The sequence below is a fragment of the Natrix helvetica genome (assembly GCF_964273705.1).
Source record: "Natrix helvetica genome assembly, chromosome: 5".
In the NCBI taxonomy this organism is placed as follows: Eukaryota; Metazoa; Chordata; class Lepidosauria; order Squamata; family Natricidae; genus Natrix; species Natrix helvetica.
The window spans coordinates 25,180,744-25,195,006 of record NC_138551.1 but is presented as its reverse complement, the minus strand read 5'-3'; the positions used below and the strand labels follow the sequence as shown (position 1 = coordinate 25,195,006).

Genomic DNA, 14,263 nt, shown 5'->3' with positions numbered 1-14,263 from the left:
AGATTTGCAGAAGCAAGTCTTCCCTTTAGCAATCCATGTGCCTAGGAACTGTGTAAACTTCTGAAGAACTGCTTTAAAAAGCCAGAACTTAAAACCCAGGCTGTTTCTAATCATGGTTTTTGAGTGTCTTGGTTGCCAGGTCAATAGAGCAAAAGAGGAATGCAGTGTGAAGCAAGTTACACAAGCTATGTTTACACATACCAAAAAGAGCTCCATCCACTTTACCTGAGGCTCATTGTCTACCTTTTCAGTCAATCAGCTGGGCTATTTTTGGACACCAGTTTTCTGAGCTTCCTTTTGCTTGGGCCCAAAGAGGAAACGGAGAACTCTTTGTGAATTTCACCCCAGTATATCCCAAATATACCAAAGGAATAAGTGCTGCAAGAGAGAGCAGTGGTATCAGTAAACAGCTGTGATTGGTGGCAACCAGGAATATATCAAAGGACTGGCCTGCGGTGCCTCTGCTGGACAGAATGGGCCTCATGCGTTCCCCCCTCCCCCCGCAGGCCATTTTCGGCCTCCACAGCCTCCTGCAGCACTCTGCCAGCCAAAAACGGGTCACACAGAGATCTCCCACAGCCCCCCTCCACCCTGTTTTGGCTGGTAAAGTGCTGCAGGAGACCGTTCAGGGGCAGCCCCTCCATGTTCTACTTTGGCCGGCAAGGTGCTGCAGGAGGCATCTGTCCCATCTCCCTCTCCTGATCCCCTCCCCCCCACCGGTCCATGGAGAATTACAATGCTGATCCGCCCCTCATAGAAATCCAGTTTGACACCCTTGATTTAGATCCTTTTGCATTAAGTTGGGAATAACACATAGGCTGCCTTATGAGGACATAACTTTAAAAACAGTGGGACATCTATGCCATAAGTAACAGGACTTGAGGATGAGCCCTAAATCATCTTTTTAAAAAGATCATGTAGTTCCGTTGTTTCCTACTTCTTTTTTCATGGGATAGTTGACATATATTCACTAATGAATTTTACATCCAACCAGAAGGTTTCTGTTAATTATTCAAAGAATGGAACCATGGTTGGCCATAGAAAATGACTTTGTACTTTTTGACTAGAGGGAGCAAAATCAATCAAAATAGCCCCAGAGATGCCTGGAAGATCAATGACATTAAGTTTCTGAATATAGCTTTACCTCCCCCCCCCCATTCTGAGTTGATTAAAGAGGAAATCTCAAGTAATAGCACCAACATGTATATCAACGAATCAAATAAATAGAGGATAGAATTGGGGGGGGGGGACGCTGTGGATATGATAGGGAAGTTTACAAATTATATTATTCAAAACCTTTGTTTCTGTGATTAATTAATAGGTTTTTGCCAATAGATGCATACAATGACTTGAAATTGATTAATTTTGCTCTGGCTGAATTTTTCACCTCAACCTTTGATAGATTTTAATTCTAAAAGAGAAGAATTAATCATCTATAACGGTGATGGCGAACCTATGGCACGCGTGCCACATGTGGCACGTGGAGCCATTTGTCAGGGCACGCGAGGACGGTCCCTAGGGCCTCCGGGGGGCAGGGGAGGCTCTTTTCACCCTCCCCAGGTTCCTATAAAGCCTCCAGGACCTGGGGAGGGCGAAAAAAGCAGGTAAAAATGGGGGGGTGCGTTGTGCGTGCATGCGCACTGGGGGGATCGCGCGTTGCATTATGGGTGCGGCACGCCCGCACACGACCCCCCTGCGCTTCCCCCACTTGTGGCACGCGAGCCAAAAAAGGTTCGCCATCGCTGATCTATAAGCCAAGACTTAACTGAGCCAAAGCAAACCCAACTGTTTTTTTTTTCTGAAATATTTCTCTTACAGTGTGGCCCCCTATCAATGCCATGATAATTTAGCACCATTGCTACAGACAAGGTAAAATATAATGAAAAGCTCTGTTTACCCAGATCTCTCTAATCCGTCCCCTTCTCATGCAATATTCACCCTCTTTTTCCCTTTTGTAAACCCTTTGTTGTCCTTTGCTCCAATTACTTTCACGTTTCCCAGATTGTCTCATTAAGAAAGTCTCTGTAGTAATTTCACAGCAAAATATGCTAGTCTGCCTTTCTTTTAACTTTCTTCCATGCAATGTTGTGTGTTCTACCACTGATCTAACATCTTCAAAATTCCATGAACTTAAATTCACGCAGTATCTTCAGTGCTTATTTATAATGTCATGCCATTGATTCAACCACATGATCTTTTTGATGGAGCCAATGTTTAGATTATAAACAATCTAAATTATTAATAATTTAAGGATAACTTAGAGATTACTAATTTGACAAATGCATTTAGATTGTCCCTTGTTCTCTCAAACACCCCTCCCCCCGCCCTTCCCCGCCAATAATTTTATACATAATAGCCTGACAACCTAGGAAGTTTTGAACCTTAAGTTTCATAAAGATCTGAAGGATTTTGAGTGAAAAATCACTTCAAATTGTGAAGAAAGAGAGTTGTACTTACAACACATCCTATTTTAACCCAAATGCTTTTCAAATATATAATTTCTCTGCATTAAAACTTTGGGCTGCCGTGTTTTAATTGTGAATATTGGAAAAAAATGAAGTATAGATTTATTTCGATTCAAGACATTCATTATGAAGTTGAATCCATCTGAACTCAGTCAATACTTGCAAGAGCACATTTTATAGGCAATGACATATCTAAGCTAGCTTTTCCCAATTTTTGAAGTGTCCTTCTAAGTTGTGGAAACTGCAGCTCTCCTAATATACATAGCCAGGATATCTGAGAATCATAATAGAAATATAACCAGAAGAATGCCAGGTTAGAGATGAATGACTTAAGCATATTAATGTTTCATGTCTTTTTGAGCCTTATCAGTAAAATACGGTGAGTACACATCATATTCTCTCAGCAATTTTTGCAGCACTTAGTCATTGAATGGTCCTCATCCATACGCTTCTGGAAAGATTAGACTGCACTGTTTCAAAATTGAGTATTTTCATTAACATGTTTATAGTTTTTATTATTATAATAATGCATTCTTCATTATGGGTTTTCCTGAAGATGAAGAAAAAGTCAGATACATAGTAAGAAAGGGAATGGATAGTCCCTACAGAAATAATTGCATGCCCTCTATGGACAAAATTAGGAAATGCATTTTTGCTCAGTTATAAAAACACACGTGGCTACAAAGGAGAAAACTGGACAGACATTAAGCATATCACTGGAAATATTTTAATGGTTGGTAGCAAATATCAAGTTCTAAGATTTTACTTTTAAAAGAATAGCTGCATGGAAAGAGTTGTTTAACTATTTGCTTGTTACAATCTCAATAGAATTGCCCTTTTATTACTTATAGCTTCTGAAAAAAAGCAACTTCCCATTAGAGAGTTAAAATTTAGATGGCAATTGCTACTATCTAAATTAAGAGAAAGGTTAAATAGCTTTATAATGACGTCTTTTTCTCTTGTCTTGTTTGGACCTGAAAGTGTAACCTATTCAAAGATTATGCATAAAAATGATAAAGGAGCATTTATATAGACACTATGTCTATACCAGTGGTGGCGAACATATGGCACATGTGCCAGAGTTGGCGCGCAGAGCTCTCTTTGTGGGCACAGCCACCCCAACTCTGTTTCAGGTCTCTGCCACGCCAGCCAGCTGGTCTTCAGGTCTCTGCTGTGCCTGCATGGTACGTGCGCCCATGCGTGGGCCACAGGCATGCATGCGCACCCGCACCTTGCTGTTTGGGCGCACATGCGCACTTTGGGCACTCGGTGCCTGTAAGGTTCACCAACACTGGTCTATACTCTAGTAGCATCTATTATTCCCTGTTGAATCTGGAAGTCTGCAGGAGAGATATTTACTCACAATTGCTTAAATGACAGTAAGTCTCTTTGAAACTCTGCTCTTATAGAAACTCAGTATGGCAAAACGGGAAGCTTAGAAGCACAGTCCATGCAGATTCTCAATTCATCCAGGCCATGGTTATCCCAAAGGTGATTTTTCTAAAAGGCAACTGGACTTTCTTGATGTTTTCTTTGCAAACGTTTTGTTTCTCAGCCAAGAAGCTTCTTCAGTTCAACTGAAGAAGCCTCATCTTCAGTTCAATTGAAGATGCTTCTTGGATGAGAAGCGAAACATTTTCAGAGAAAACACCAAGAAAGTTCAGTAGTCCTTTGGGGGGAAAAAACCCACATTTAAGACTTAGAAACACAGGTGCCTAGCAAGGTACTGGTTGACTAAGCATGTCAGGAAAGCTAACATTATTAGGCCACAAGTTATTAAAGAATCAGATTTGTGAGCTGGAACTATACTCCATTGTAAAATAACATGATTTACAAGCTACTGTATCTACACACTAAATCTAGGCACTTAAAATGATTAGATAATAGGGAGTGGAAGAGACCTTTTCCTGATGTTTTTGGCAGCTGCAATATTTTAATAAATAAATATGAAAATAATTGTCCAATTTGATTTAATCTTGCAAATTGTTTCCTAAAAATTAGCTGTAAAATATGTGTAAACATCCAAACTCAACAATATATCAAAATCTTAGATAAAGCCATGAATACAGGTAGTGCTAAACTCTTAACAGCTGTTCACTTAGCAGAGTACTTCTGACTTTGATTTGAAGTTCTGATGGTTGTGGGAACCATGGTCACTTCCCCCGACTGCATTTTTGGCATTTGGCAACTGGGCTGCATTTATGGTTCATTTCCTGCAGTCACTTGATCACATTTTATGATAGTTTTGCCAAAGTTTACTTCTGGTTTTTAGCAAAACTGTGCCCATGGCAATGCATCCATTTCCTTAACAGCCGCAGTGATTCACTTCGTCCCCACCATCACAAAAAGGGTCATAAAGTCAAGTTGGTCATATGACCAACTCACTTTACAATCGGCACAAGTTAATGATTGTGATAGGCAGATTCCATTACTGTTGTACCTAAAGCAGGGGTGTCACACTCAAGGTCCACAGGCTGGATCTGGGTCACAGGGTGCTTAATGGGAACGGCCTGAAAATAGCAAAGGACTAGCCTGCAGTGCCTCTGGCAGTCAAAACGGGGGCTGGGGGGGCCTTGTAGCCTGTTTTCAGCCTGAAAAGCCTCCTGCAACACTCTGCCAGCCAAAACAGGACACGGGGCATCCCCATGCCCCGTTTTGGCCGGCAGAGTGTTGCAGAAGGTGTCCATCCTGTCTCCTCCCCTCCCTCCCAGTCCACGGAGGCTACAGTGCTGATCCGGCCCTCGAAGAAATCCAGTTTGACACCCCTTGACCTAAAGCACTACCTGTAATGTATGTTTCTTATCTGTCCTCTCTCCAACATAAACAAATGAGCAAAATGTGACTGCAATAAGGAGTACATCTGCACAAGTATGTCTAATATGTCTCTTGACACTATTCCCAAATGTTTGGCTACCCTTATGGCTATGGCCATAACCACAGTCCAGCAGCATAGGACTGTGAATCCCTGATTCATGACATTTTTTGATATCAAATCGGGATGCATTATTGCCAGTACTAGCATACAAAATGTATATTACTCATACATTTTTATGCAATACATACACAATACAGTTTTATCATCGGTGTCTCTGAACACACTTCCAAACCGATAACGAAACATTCTGGATTTCCAAAGCATGGAGGTGGGTGGATGTAGACAGATGATACATTTTTGTAGACAGAAAATACATTTTTCTCATCATCTACATTTCCAAAATAATCAAATGAACAAGATGTAGCTATGATAAGGAGTATCAGTTCAATTATGGTAGGAGGATGCTTCCTGACACAATTTCTAAATATTTGGCTTGGGCCAATCTTGATTATTGGGGAGCTACTCCTTAAAAAAGAGTGCAAAATGCAGCCTTTAGCTCAGTTGTATGTTTTCCAATATGGTTTAAGAGTTCATGTGTTTTCCAGACAGTTAAAGCTCTAAAGCAATGTTCTCTAAACTTTAAGGAGTGTAGACTTAAACTCCCAGAATTCTCCAGCCAGCATCAGACTTAATTATTTTTATAGATTTTTCCTTTGTTCAATCATGAAGGAGAAAGATGGGCTAGTAAAGAAAGAAACTATAGTTAGCGTAATAATTCCCATGAATTAAATAATTTTTATTTTATATTCAAAATGACAACAAAATCCAAACTTTGAATAACTGTACAACACGGGTGTCAAACTCGCCGCCTCGTGTTGCCGTCATGTGACGTTTCACAATGCTTTTTCCCTTCGCGGAACTTTCCCTGTGTATGAGGCACCCGGCCCAGGAGGCGTCGATTTGACACCACTGCTCTAGGGGAAACCCCTGAAATTATCTGAGGATAGGTGCAGCCCTGAGCCATAAGTTGTTCTCCCCTGTTGTTGAGAAAAAAATGCTAACGTTTATGTGCTCTTGTACAAAATGTTTGGGAGCCAGGCTGCACACCCACAATTACTGTGTATTTCCTGGTATTCGCTTGCTTGGCAGCAAAAAGTAACAGGCCTTACATTATTTCTGCCATAAATGTATTTTTTGGACAAAAAAAATTGTGGAACAGCCATTATTACTACCTTGCTGGTAATTTTGACAGGTACCATAGTAGGCTATTGTTAGTGAGGAAGAAAAGGACCCAGTATTTGCTTTGGATTTTATCACTGATGGGATAAAAGGTGAAGAGAGTTGTCTCATAGATGAAATAAAGTATGAAATGTCCCAACATGCTCATACAGCACCAAAGCAGTTCTTAAATTGGTTTAGAGAAAAGAAACCAAAAGTTTAAAAAAAAGGATTTCTACCCTTTTTGTGATGACAAAGATTATGCAAGTCCCATGCAAAACAGTTCTATGTTCTCATCTTCTTGGAGAGGAAGGGCAGTTGGGATGAGTTTCAATTTGGCAGCAGATGTAATGCAAAGTACATCAAGGCCAAGTGAAATCCGAGGCAACACCTTGGTGTTATCTCTCCTATCTACCTTCTGTGAACCCTAAGCTGAGAGAAGTCAGAAAGATTGAAGAGGAAAGAATTTTAATTTAGATTTCCCCAGTTTCTTTCAGGTAGGTTATTACTATGCTACTCTACTCTTGTTTCTTTCTCATGCTCTTCTACACATTATTGGTGGTTTTATTGCATTTGGTTTAGCAATGGTATTATTTTAGACCAGGGGTGGGGAACCGTGGCCCTTTTATGACTTGTGTACTTTAAGTCCAGAATTCCTGAGCCAGCATCATAGTTGGCTAAGTGTCACACCGAACTGAACCTGGCAGAAGCCATTTTACTGGTTCAAAGTTACCACATTGTATGGAAGGGGGGAGGAGGTTGATATATTGATATATATATATATATATATATATATATATATATATATATATATATATATATATATATATATATATATATATATATATATATATATATATATATATATATATATATATATATATATATATATATATATATATATATATATATATATATATATATATTACTAGATACAACATAGAGCTTTCTCATGAGAAACAAAGGTCATCTCCTGGGCAATGGAGGAAGGAGGAGACGAATACCTGAGAAGCCCGCCAACCTAATTGGCCAACGTGACTAATGACACTGGGGCGAAACTCATTACTGGTTTTAACTATACTGTAACCGTGGGAAAACTCAGAGTTGGCTTTCCTTCAAGTGTGCTGATATTATTTACCCAATAAAGAAGTTATTTGAGGAAGTGCTTGGCCTCAGAGTTCTGCTTTACTTGGGTTTGTTAGTTGGAACCTTTACACTCACCATGGCTGGCTTAGGAGTTGAAGTTCACAAAGGGCCATGAGTCCCCACTCCTGTTCTAGACTATGAAGGGACGTTCCAGACTATGAATCTTAAGATTAATCTCTGGAAGAAGAAAGTAAAAACTTAAATTTCTCTTTAGCCTTCTAAAATAAAATGTGCGTTAACACCTACACATTTTAAAGTAATCAGTAGTCTTATATTATAAATGTATTAAATTTATAAATATAAGACTAAACTAACTTCTTTGTCTTTCCTATCCCAAAATGATTCTTCTGGTGGTGGTTTTACATTAAAGGGGGGGGGGAATGGTTCCTGTTGTGATTCTATGCAATAACATAGCTTTTTCCATTTCTCTCCAGACATGCTGAAAGTCAGCAGAAGCACATGACTGAGAAAATGCCAACAAAATAAAACGGGACGCCATCCAGCTAAAAAAACAGACTAGAACTTGTTTGCTTCTGTTGTTGTACAAGCACTGATGTTCCACACCTGGCACACAAGAAAATCAGTGTTAGCCATTGATTCTGGGCACAATCTGCCAAGCACCAGGAACCCTGCACGAATCTCTCCTCAAAACAATGGTGGATGCACAAGAGTGCTTGGTGAATTGCTCCCTGCTATCTGAAGCTTTATGTCCAGTGACTGGCCTAATTGCTTTTTTTTAATTTATTTGCTGTTGGTTTAGGGTTTTTTTTTTACTTGTGCCACTAAATATTGGACATTTCAATAATCTTACTGTAGAACAAAATGTACAATACTTATAAACATTGCAGACATGAAAAGAAGGAGGAGGATAGTTTAACTTTTATTTTTGTTTATTTAGAGACTTTTAAGTTAAAACAGTATTTTACCATTGACTACTTTTTATCATTTCACCGTAGTTTTAAACAAATGAGACTGTAATTTGAAGGTGCTATACAAGTAAAAGAAAAAAAACATACATGCCTGCCTCATAGTGAACTATATATATAATTTTACTCAGTTTTCAACATTTTGTGAATGTTGACTACCGAAAGTTCATTTTTAGATGTGCTATTTAACATGCAGTTGGGTTGAAAGAGTTACCTTGAAAGTTATATGTATAAATATGTAAAATAAAAACTAAAAATTTCTTTCATACGATGCCTTCTTGTTCATTAGTGGGAACAATGTGATGACTTAAATGGTACATATTTCACCATATATGAAATCCTATTATTTTCATTACCAAAAAAAATGTCTGTGCACTTATCAATCATTTTAAACATTTGCATTTTGTTACTCTGCATTCATTGGGCAAACACAATGGTTTTAGTTTAGTTTCGTTTGCACCTTTTACAACAAAATTAAATGCTGTCTTCAGTGTTCATTATCCATAAAAAAACAAAACAAAACAAAAACACATATCCTTCATATTCTATACACTTGAATTGAAAACCCCTGATATTACATTAATATTGCACTATACAGTAGAATTCAATATATAATATATAATTCAATCAATTGCTGATTTGGGATAGAAGCTGTTTTTCTGCTTATTTGTCCTTGTTTTTATTATCCTGTACCATCTGCCAGATGGTAATAGTTCAAAAAAAGGGTGCCCCAGATTAAATGGATCTTTAAGAATGTTTTAAACTTTTTTAAGGCAGCGGGAGTTATAAAGCTCTTCCAAAGAGGGGAGAAGGCAACCAATGATCCTCTGGGCAATGATGTTAACCCTCTGGAGGGCTGTATTATCTGCCACTATGCAATTGGCAAACCATACATAGGTGCAGTAAGTTAAAATACTCTCTATGGTACAGCGATAGAAGGTCACCAGCAGTTTTTCATGCAGTTGTTGTTTCCTGAGAAGTCTCAGGTGGTATAATCTCTGCTGGGCCCTTTTGACAAGTGCTGCAATGTGAGTACCCCAGGCCAGGTCCTCTTTTATGATAACACCCAGAAACTTAAAACTAGTCACTTGCTCCACTTAATCTCCATTGATAACCAAGGGCTGGATGTCTGATCTATTCCTTCTATAGTCCACTATAAGCTCCTTAGTGTTATTGGTGTTAAGGACCAAGTTATTGTCTCCACACCACGAGGTGGTAGGCAAATTTGTTAGGTTTAAACTTAGCAAAAAAGATCTTGTAAGATGAATAATTAAAGTAATATCGCTGCTTAACTATACATAAATTTTGAATTTATGGCTAAATAGCACACTTGATAGGGCAGCTTTTATAAATTATTTATAGAGCTTTATAAGACATTAGAACTGATAACACTAGTTACTAATACATAACAATATGCATGAACCATAGCAGTATTACAGGAAATATTGTATGCATAAGTGGGGGGGGGGGGGGAGAACCTAAGCAAAACTTAACTGGAAAAAAAAAACAGAAGAGAAAAAACCAGGGGGGAAATCAAAATGAAATGCAAAGGGGAAAAAAAGAATTTGAAATGTTGAGCTGTTGATAGATGTTCATTAGTTTTCTGGAATATAAAAGTCTTAATTGTGTATTCAGCCATTACAATTTATTTATCACATGTATACTTCCATAATTACAGAACCTCTCCACAATTTATCTCACTTGTGTTTCTGCTCTTCGTTATAATCTTGCTGGTTGCCACATTTGCTGCTTGTTCGCAGACTTTGCGGTGGGTTTATGTTGTGCAATTTTTCTGCTACAGATTCCTCTCTCCCTGCAGAATCAGACAGCTTTCCCCCTGCTGGACATCCCTTGTGGATTTTTATGGAGGCAAGGATGTTTTTCTGGATTCCATCTACTGACTAATGCCTATGATTGTTGGACTGTGGGTTTCCCTGTAGCCTGTTCTCTCTGCTCTGGTTAAGAGCCAGAAGAAAGGATTGGTTGCCTGGGTGTGAATAGAAGAGACCCCTTAATCAACTGGTGAGATCAATAGGGGACAGATCCTTATGTATATGAGTGTTATGAGTGTGCTTGCAAGTGGAATGAGAAGATGGTTTGTTGGGTGGTGCTGACATTTAATAAGCCCTTCAGGATGTCTTCTTCCTCTCCCAGAGATGAGTGTATTAGAGGACAGTGAGAGCTCTCCAACTTGTGGAACTGGATGCCGTGGATTGGAGGATGGTACTGTCTTTCATGCAATAGGGGAGGGCCAAAGTATTATGATTGGTGACTGGCATCGGGAGATTTGGTGGGAGACAAAGAGTGAAGCACTCGAGGTATGTAGAATCATTGTCTTACACCAGTTTTGCACGCCAGCTTTCTCATCTCAGCCCATATCCAGTCAGCAAACCTTCAGAGGCCCCATTTCTGCTTTCAAATGCCAGATTGTTCTGTAATAAACCTCCCTCATCTCCAATCTAGTTGTCAAGGACCTGGGTACGCATTACTGAGATCTAGCTGAGCCCGGGAAGAAAAGTGGCCTTTTCAAAGATATGTTCAGATTGCTTTAAAACCCCAGAGTAGGAGTGAGAGTGTGGCAATAGTCATTCAGGATCTTTTACAGCTCTTAGGGACACTGCTCTGCAGGTCACCAGATGTGAGACTCTGTTAGGCTCTAGGGATCAGTTGAGAGATTGTTGCTGTTTGTATCAGCCTGTGGTGGAATGTAATCTGGATTCCCAAGAGGGAGGAGCTGCTTCCTAGAGGGCAAAGAGGCAGTTTAGCTTGGAAAGCTCGGTCTGCAGGAAGAGAGCTAAAATGGCTTACGCCTAGCTATTCCCAGGGTATATCTGTAGTTATGCAAATAATTGCTTTAGTTTGGCAAAGGTGATGTCAGCCCCAAGCACCAAAAATGGCACATGCGATTTCTTATTGTTTGTGGAGAAGATTGAGACAATCCTACGGACCTTGGAACACAGCTTTGGGTATGATCTGTGCTTTGCTATTTTGACAACTTGCCCCTTGCCTCTTCCACTGATTTACTCTGAGCCATTAACCAGACCATCCTGACTCTGGGCTCACTTCTACCGCCTACCATAAATTACATCTTAGCGCCATCTACAGACCAGCTGGCAATCCAACACCCCATCCTTTCCATCAGGGATGGTCAACTTCCCCCCTTTTGTAGGAAATCCGGCTTTACAAAACATCAGAAGAAACAACTACAGTAAACAACCTCAGCACCTGAAAATACATGCGGCCCTGTGTATAACAAGACAATATTTATTCGAGGTTAGATCTACTGCGGCTGCGAGAGTCCCCCCTTTCGCAGATATGGTCCTCTGCCCTTTCGAGGGCCCACCTTAATGACAGGTTTGTTAACCCAGAGAGGTGGAGGAAATGGAAGCTCAGGGGTTTTTTAATCAAAAGCTTTTTAATAGTTTTAAGGGGTTTCAAGGGGGAGGGGAGGGTTGAACCGACCAGGAATGGGATTAGTGCCAGGCGAACAGGTGTGGTCAAGAGGGGAGTGAGCGGAGCGAGGGAGAGGGGGGGAAATAACATTCCTACAGAGGGCTGTGTTATACCAACGGTCATAGGGAGGGGTAGGTGCGAGGACAGACATAATACCTGCAGTCGGTTGGGAGACCGTGGTTGTTGGACACGCCCGGTCATTTGTACCAACCCCCGCATACTAGGTGGCCAGGATCGACAGAGCCCGGGCCTAAGGCTGATGCTGTGTAATGCGAGGTCTGTTGTTAATAAGGCCCCCCTCATAAAAGATCTGATTTCTGAGGGGGAGCCTGAGCTCGCAGGAATAACGGAGACCTGGTTGGGCCACGAGGGTGGTTTGCCCCTCGTGGAAATGTGCCCACCAGGCTACCGTGTATTCCACCAGCCACGGGCCCAGGGGAGGGGTGGTGGGGTAGCGGTGATCATACGGGAGAGTCTGGAACCGAGAGAACTCACTGTGCCACAGACATCCGGGTGTGAGTCTCTGAGTGTGAGGTGGGGCCCAGGGAGACAGTTGGGCCTGCTGATTGTATACTTGGCTTCTCGCTATACATCAGCGGCCCTGCCTGAACTCCTCGAGCTGATCGCAGAGATGGCAGTTGAGACCCCCAGACTGTTAGTTATGGGGGATTTCAACTTGCCGTCGATGGGAGAAGCATCCGAGGCGGTTCGGGAGTTCATGGCTTCCATGACAGCCATGGACCTGACTCAAGTAATTCAGGGCCCCACACACGAGGGAGGTCATACTCTGGATCTTGTTTTTGTCTCTGGCCAGTGGGCGAGTGATTTGGGAATAGGGGATTTAGCCATCACACCCCTGTCATGGTCAGATCACTCACTTCTCCGGCTTGACTTCCCTGGTACTACCCCCCACCGTGGGGAGGCGGAACCAAAATGTCCGAGATGGTTCCGCCCCAGGCGCCTGATGGAACCAGAAAGGTTCCAGACGGAGCTTGGGCCACTTCCTGTCGACCTGACCCGCTCCCGGACGGAGGACCTGGTGGCCGCATGGAATAGTGCGGCCACTGGGGCCCTAGACCGGGTTGCGCCTTTGTGGCCTCTCCTACGGCAAAGAACCACCCTGGCCCCTTGGTTTACCGAGGAGCTAAGGGTGATGAAACGCCATAAGAGACGCCTAGAGAGCAGATGGAGATCTTCTCGTTCCGAATCTGACCGAACACAGGTAAGAGCCTACTTAAGGACATACCTTGTGGCATTGAGGGTGGCCAAACGCCGATATTGTGCCACTCTCATTGCATCCGCAGATAACCGCCCTGCCGCCCTGTTTCGGGTGACCCGCTCTCTTCTATCACAGAGGCCGCGGGAAGCCCCTCTGCGGGGCAGGGCAGAGGAATTTGGGGAATATCTGCAGGATAAAATCGCTCAGATCCGGAGGGAATGGATCTCCCTCAGTGTTCCAGGGGAGACGTCCAAGGCCAGTCTTGAGAGACCATTCTGGGAGGAGTTTGACTCTGTTGCCCCTGATGATTTGGACAGGTTGCGTGGGTGACTGCGAGCCACCACATGTTTATTGGACCCATGTCCCTCCTGGCTTGTACTGGCATCCTGGGAGGTCACACGAGGCTGGCTCTTGGGAATGGTGAACGCTTCGTTGAGTGAGGGGTTCCTACCAGCCGCCTTGAAAGAGGCGGTTGTGAAGCCCTTACTCAAGAAGCCTTCGCTGGACCCAACTGAGCTAGCTAATTATCGTCCGGTCTCCAACCTTCCCTTTTTAGCGAAGGTTGTAGAGAGTGTGGTGGCTACGCAGTTCCCACGCCACCTGGAGGAAAATGACTATCTAGACCCGCGCCAGTCCGGTTTCCGACCCGGGCACAGCACGGAGACGGCCTTGGTCGCGTTGGTTGATGATCTCTGGAGAGCCAAGGATAGGGGTTGTTCCTCTATCCTGGTTCTGTTAGACCTCTCAGCGGCTTTCAATACCATCGACCATGGTATCCTATTGCGCTGGCTGGAGGGGCTGGGAGTAAGGGGCACCGTTTTACGGTGGTTCTGCTCCTACCTCTCCGACCGGACGCAATGTGTGTCGGCAGGGGAGCAGCGGTCGACCCTGAGGCCACTCACTTGTGGGGTGCCACAGGGGTCGGTCCTCTCGCCTCTCCTGTTCAACACATATATGAAACCGCTGGGTGAGATCATCTGTGGTTTTGGGGTGGGGTACCATCTGTACGCTGATGATACTC

At 42.4% G+C, this 14,263-nt stretch overlaps 1 protein-coding gene across 7 annotated transcripts in view; it reads left to right on the top strand.

The window, feature by feature from the left end:
• The window catches only part of LOC309393489 (schwannomin-interacting protein 1), a 344,932-nt gene extending 336,096 nt beyond the window's left edge, over positions 1–8,836 (top strand). For 4 of the 7 annotated variants that reach the window (XM_081955769.1, XM_081955767.1, XM_081955768.1 and 1 more), the window contains 2 exons: positions 1,819–1,869; positions 8,079–8,836. In XM_081955769.1, coding sequence (XP_081811895.1) covers positions 1,819–1,869; positions 8,079–8,130 — 103 coding nt within the window. In that variant the 3' untranslated portion in view covers positions 8,131–8,836. The remainder of the gene's footprint in view (positions 1–1,818; positions 1,870–8,078) is intronic. The other 3 variants (XM_081955766.1, XM_081955772.1, XM_081955771.1) reach the window with 1 other exon arrangement.
• The last annotated feature ends 5,427 nt before the right edge of the window (positions 8,837–14,263 follow it).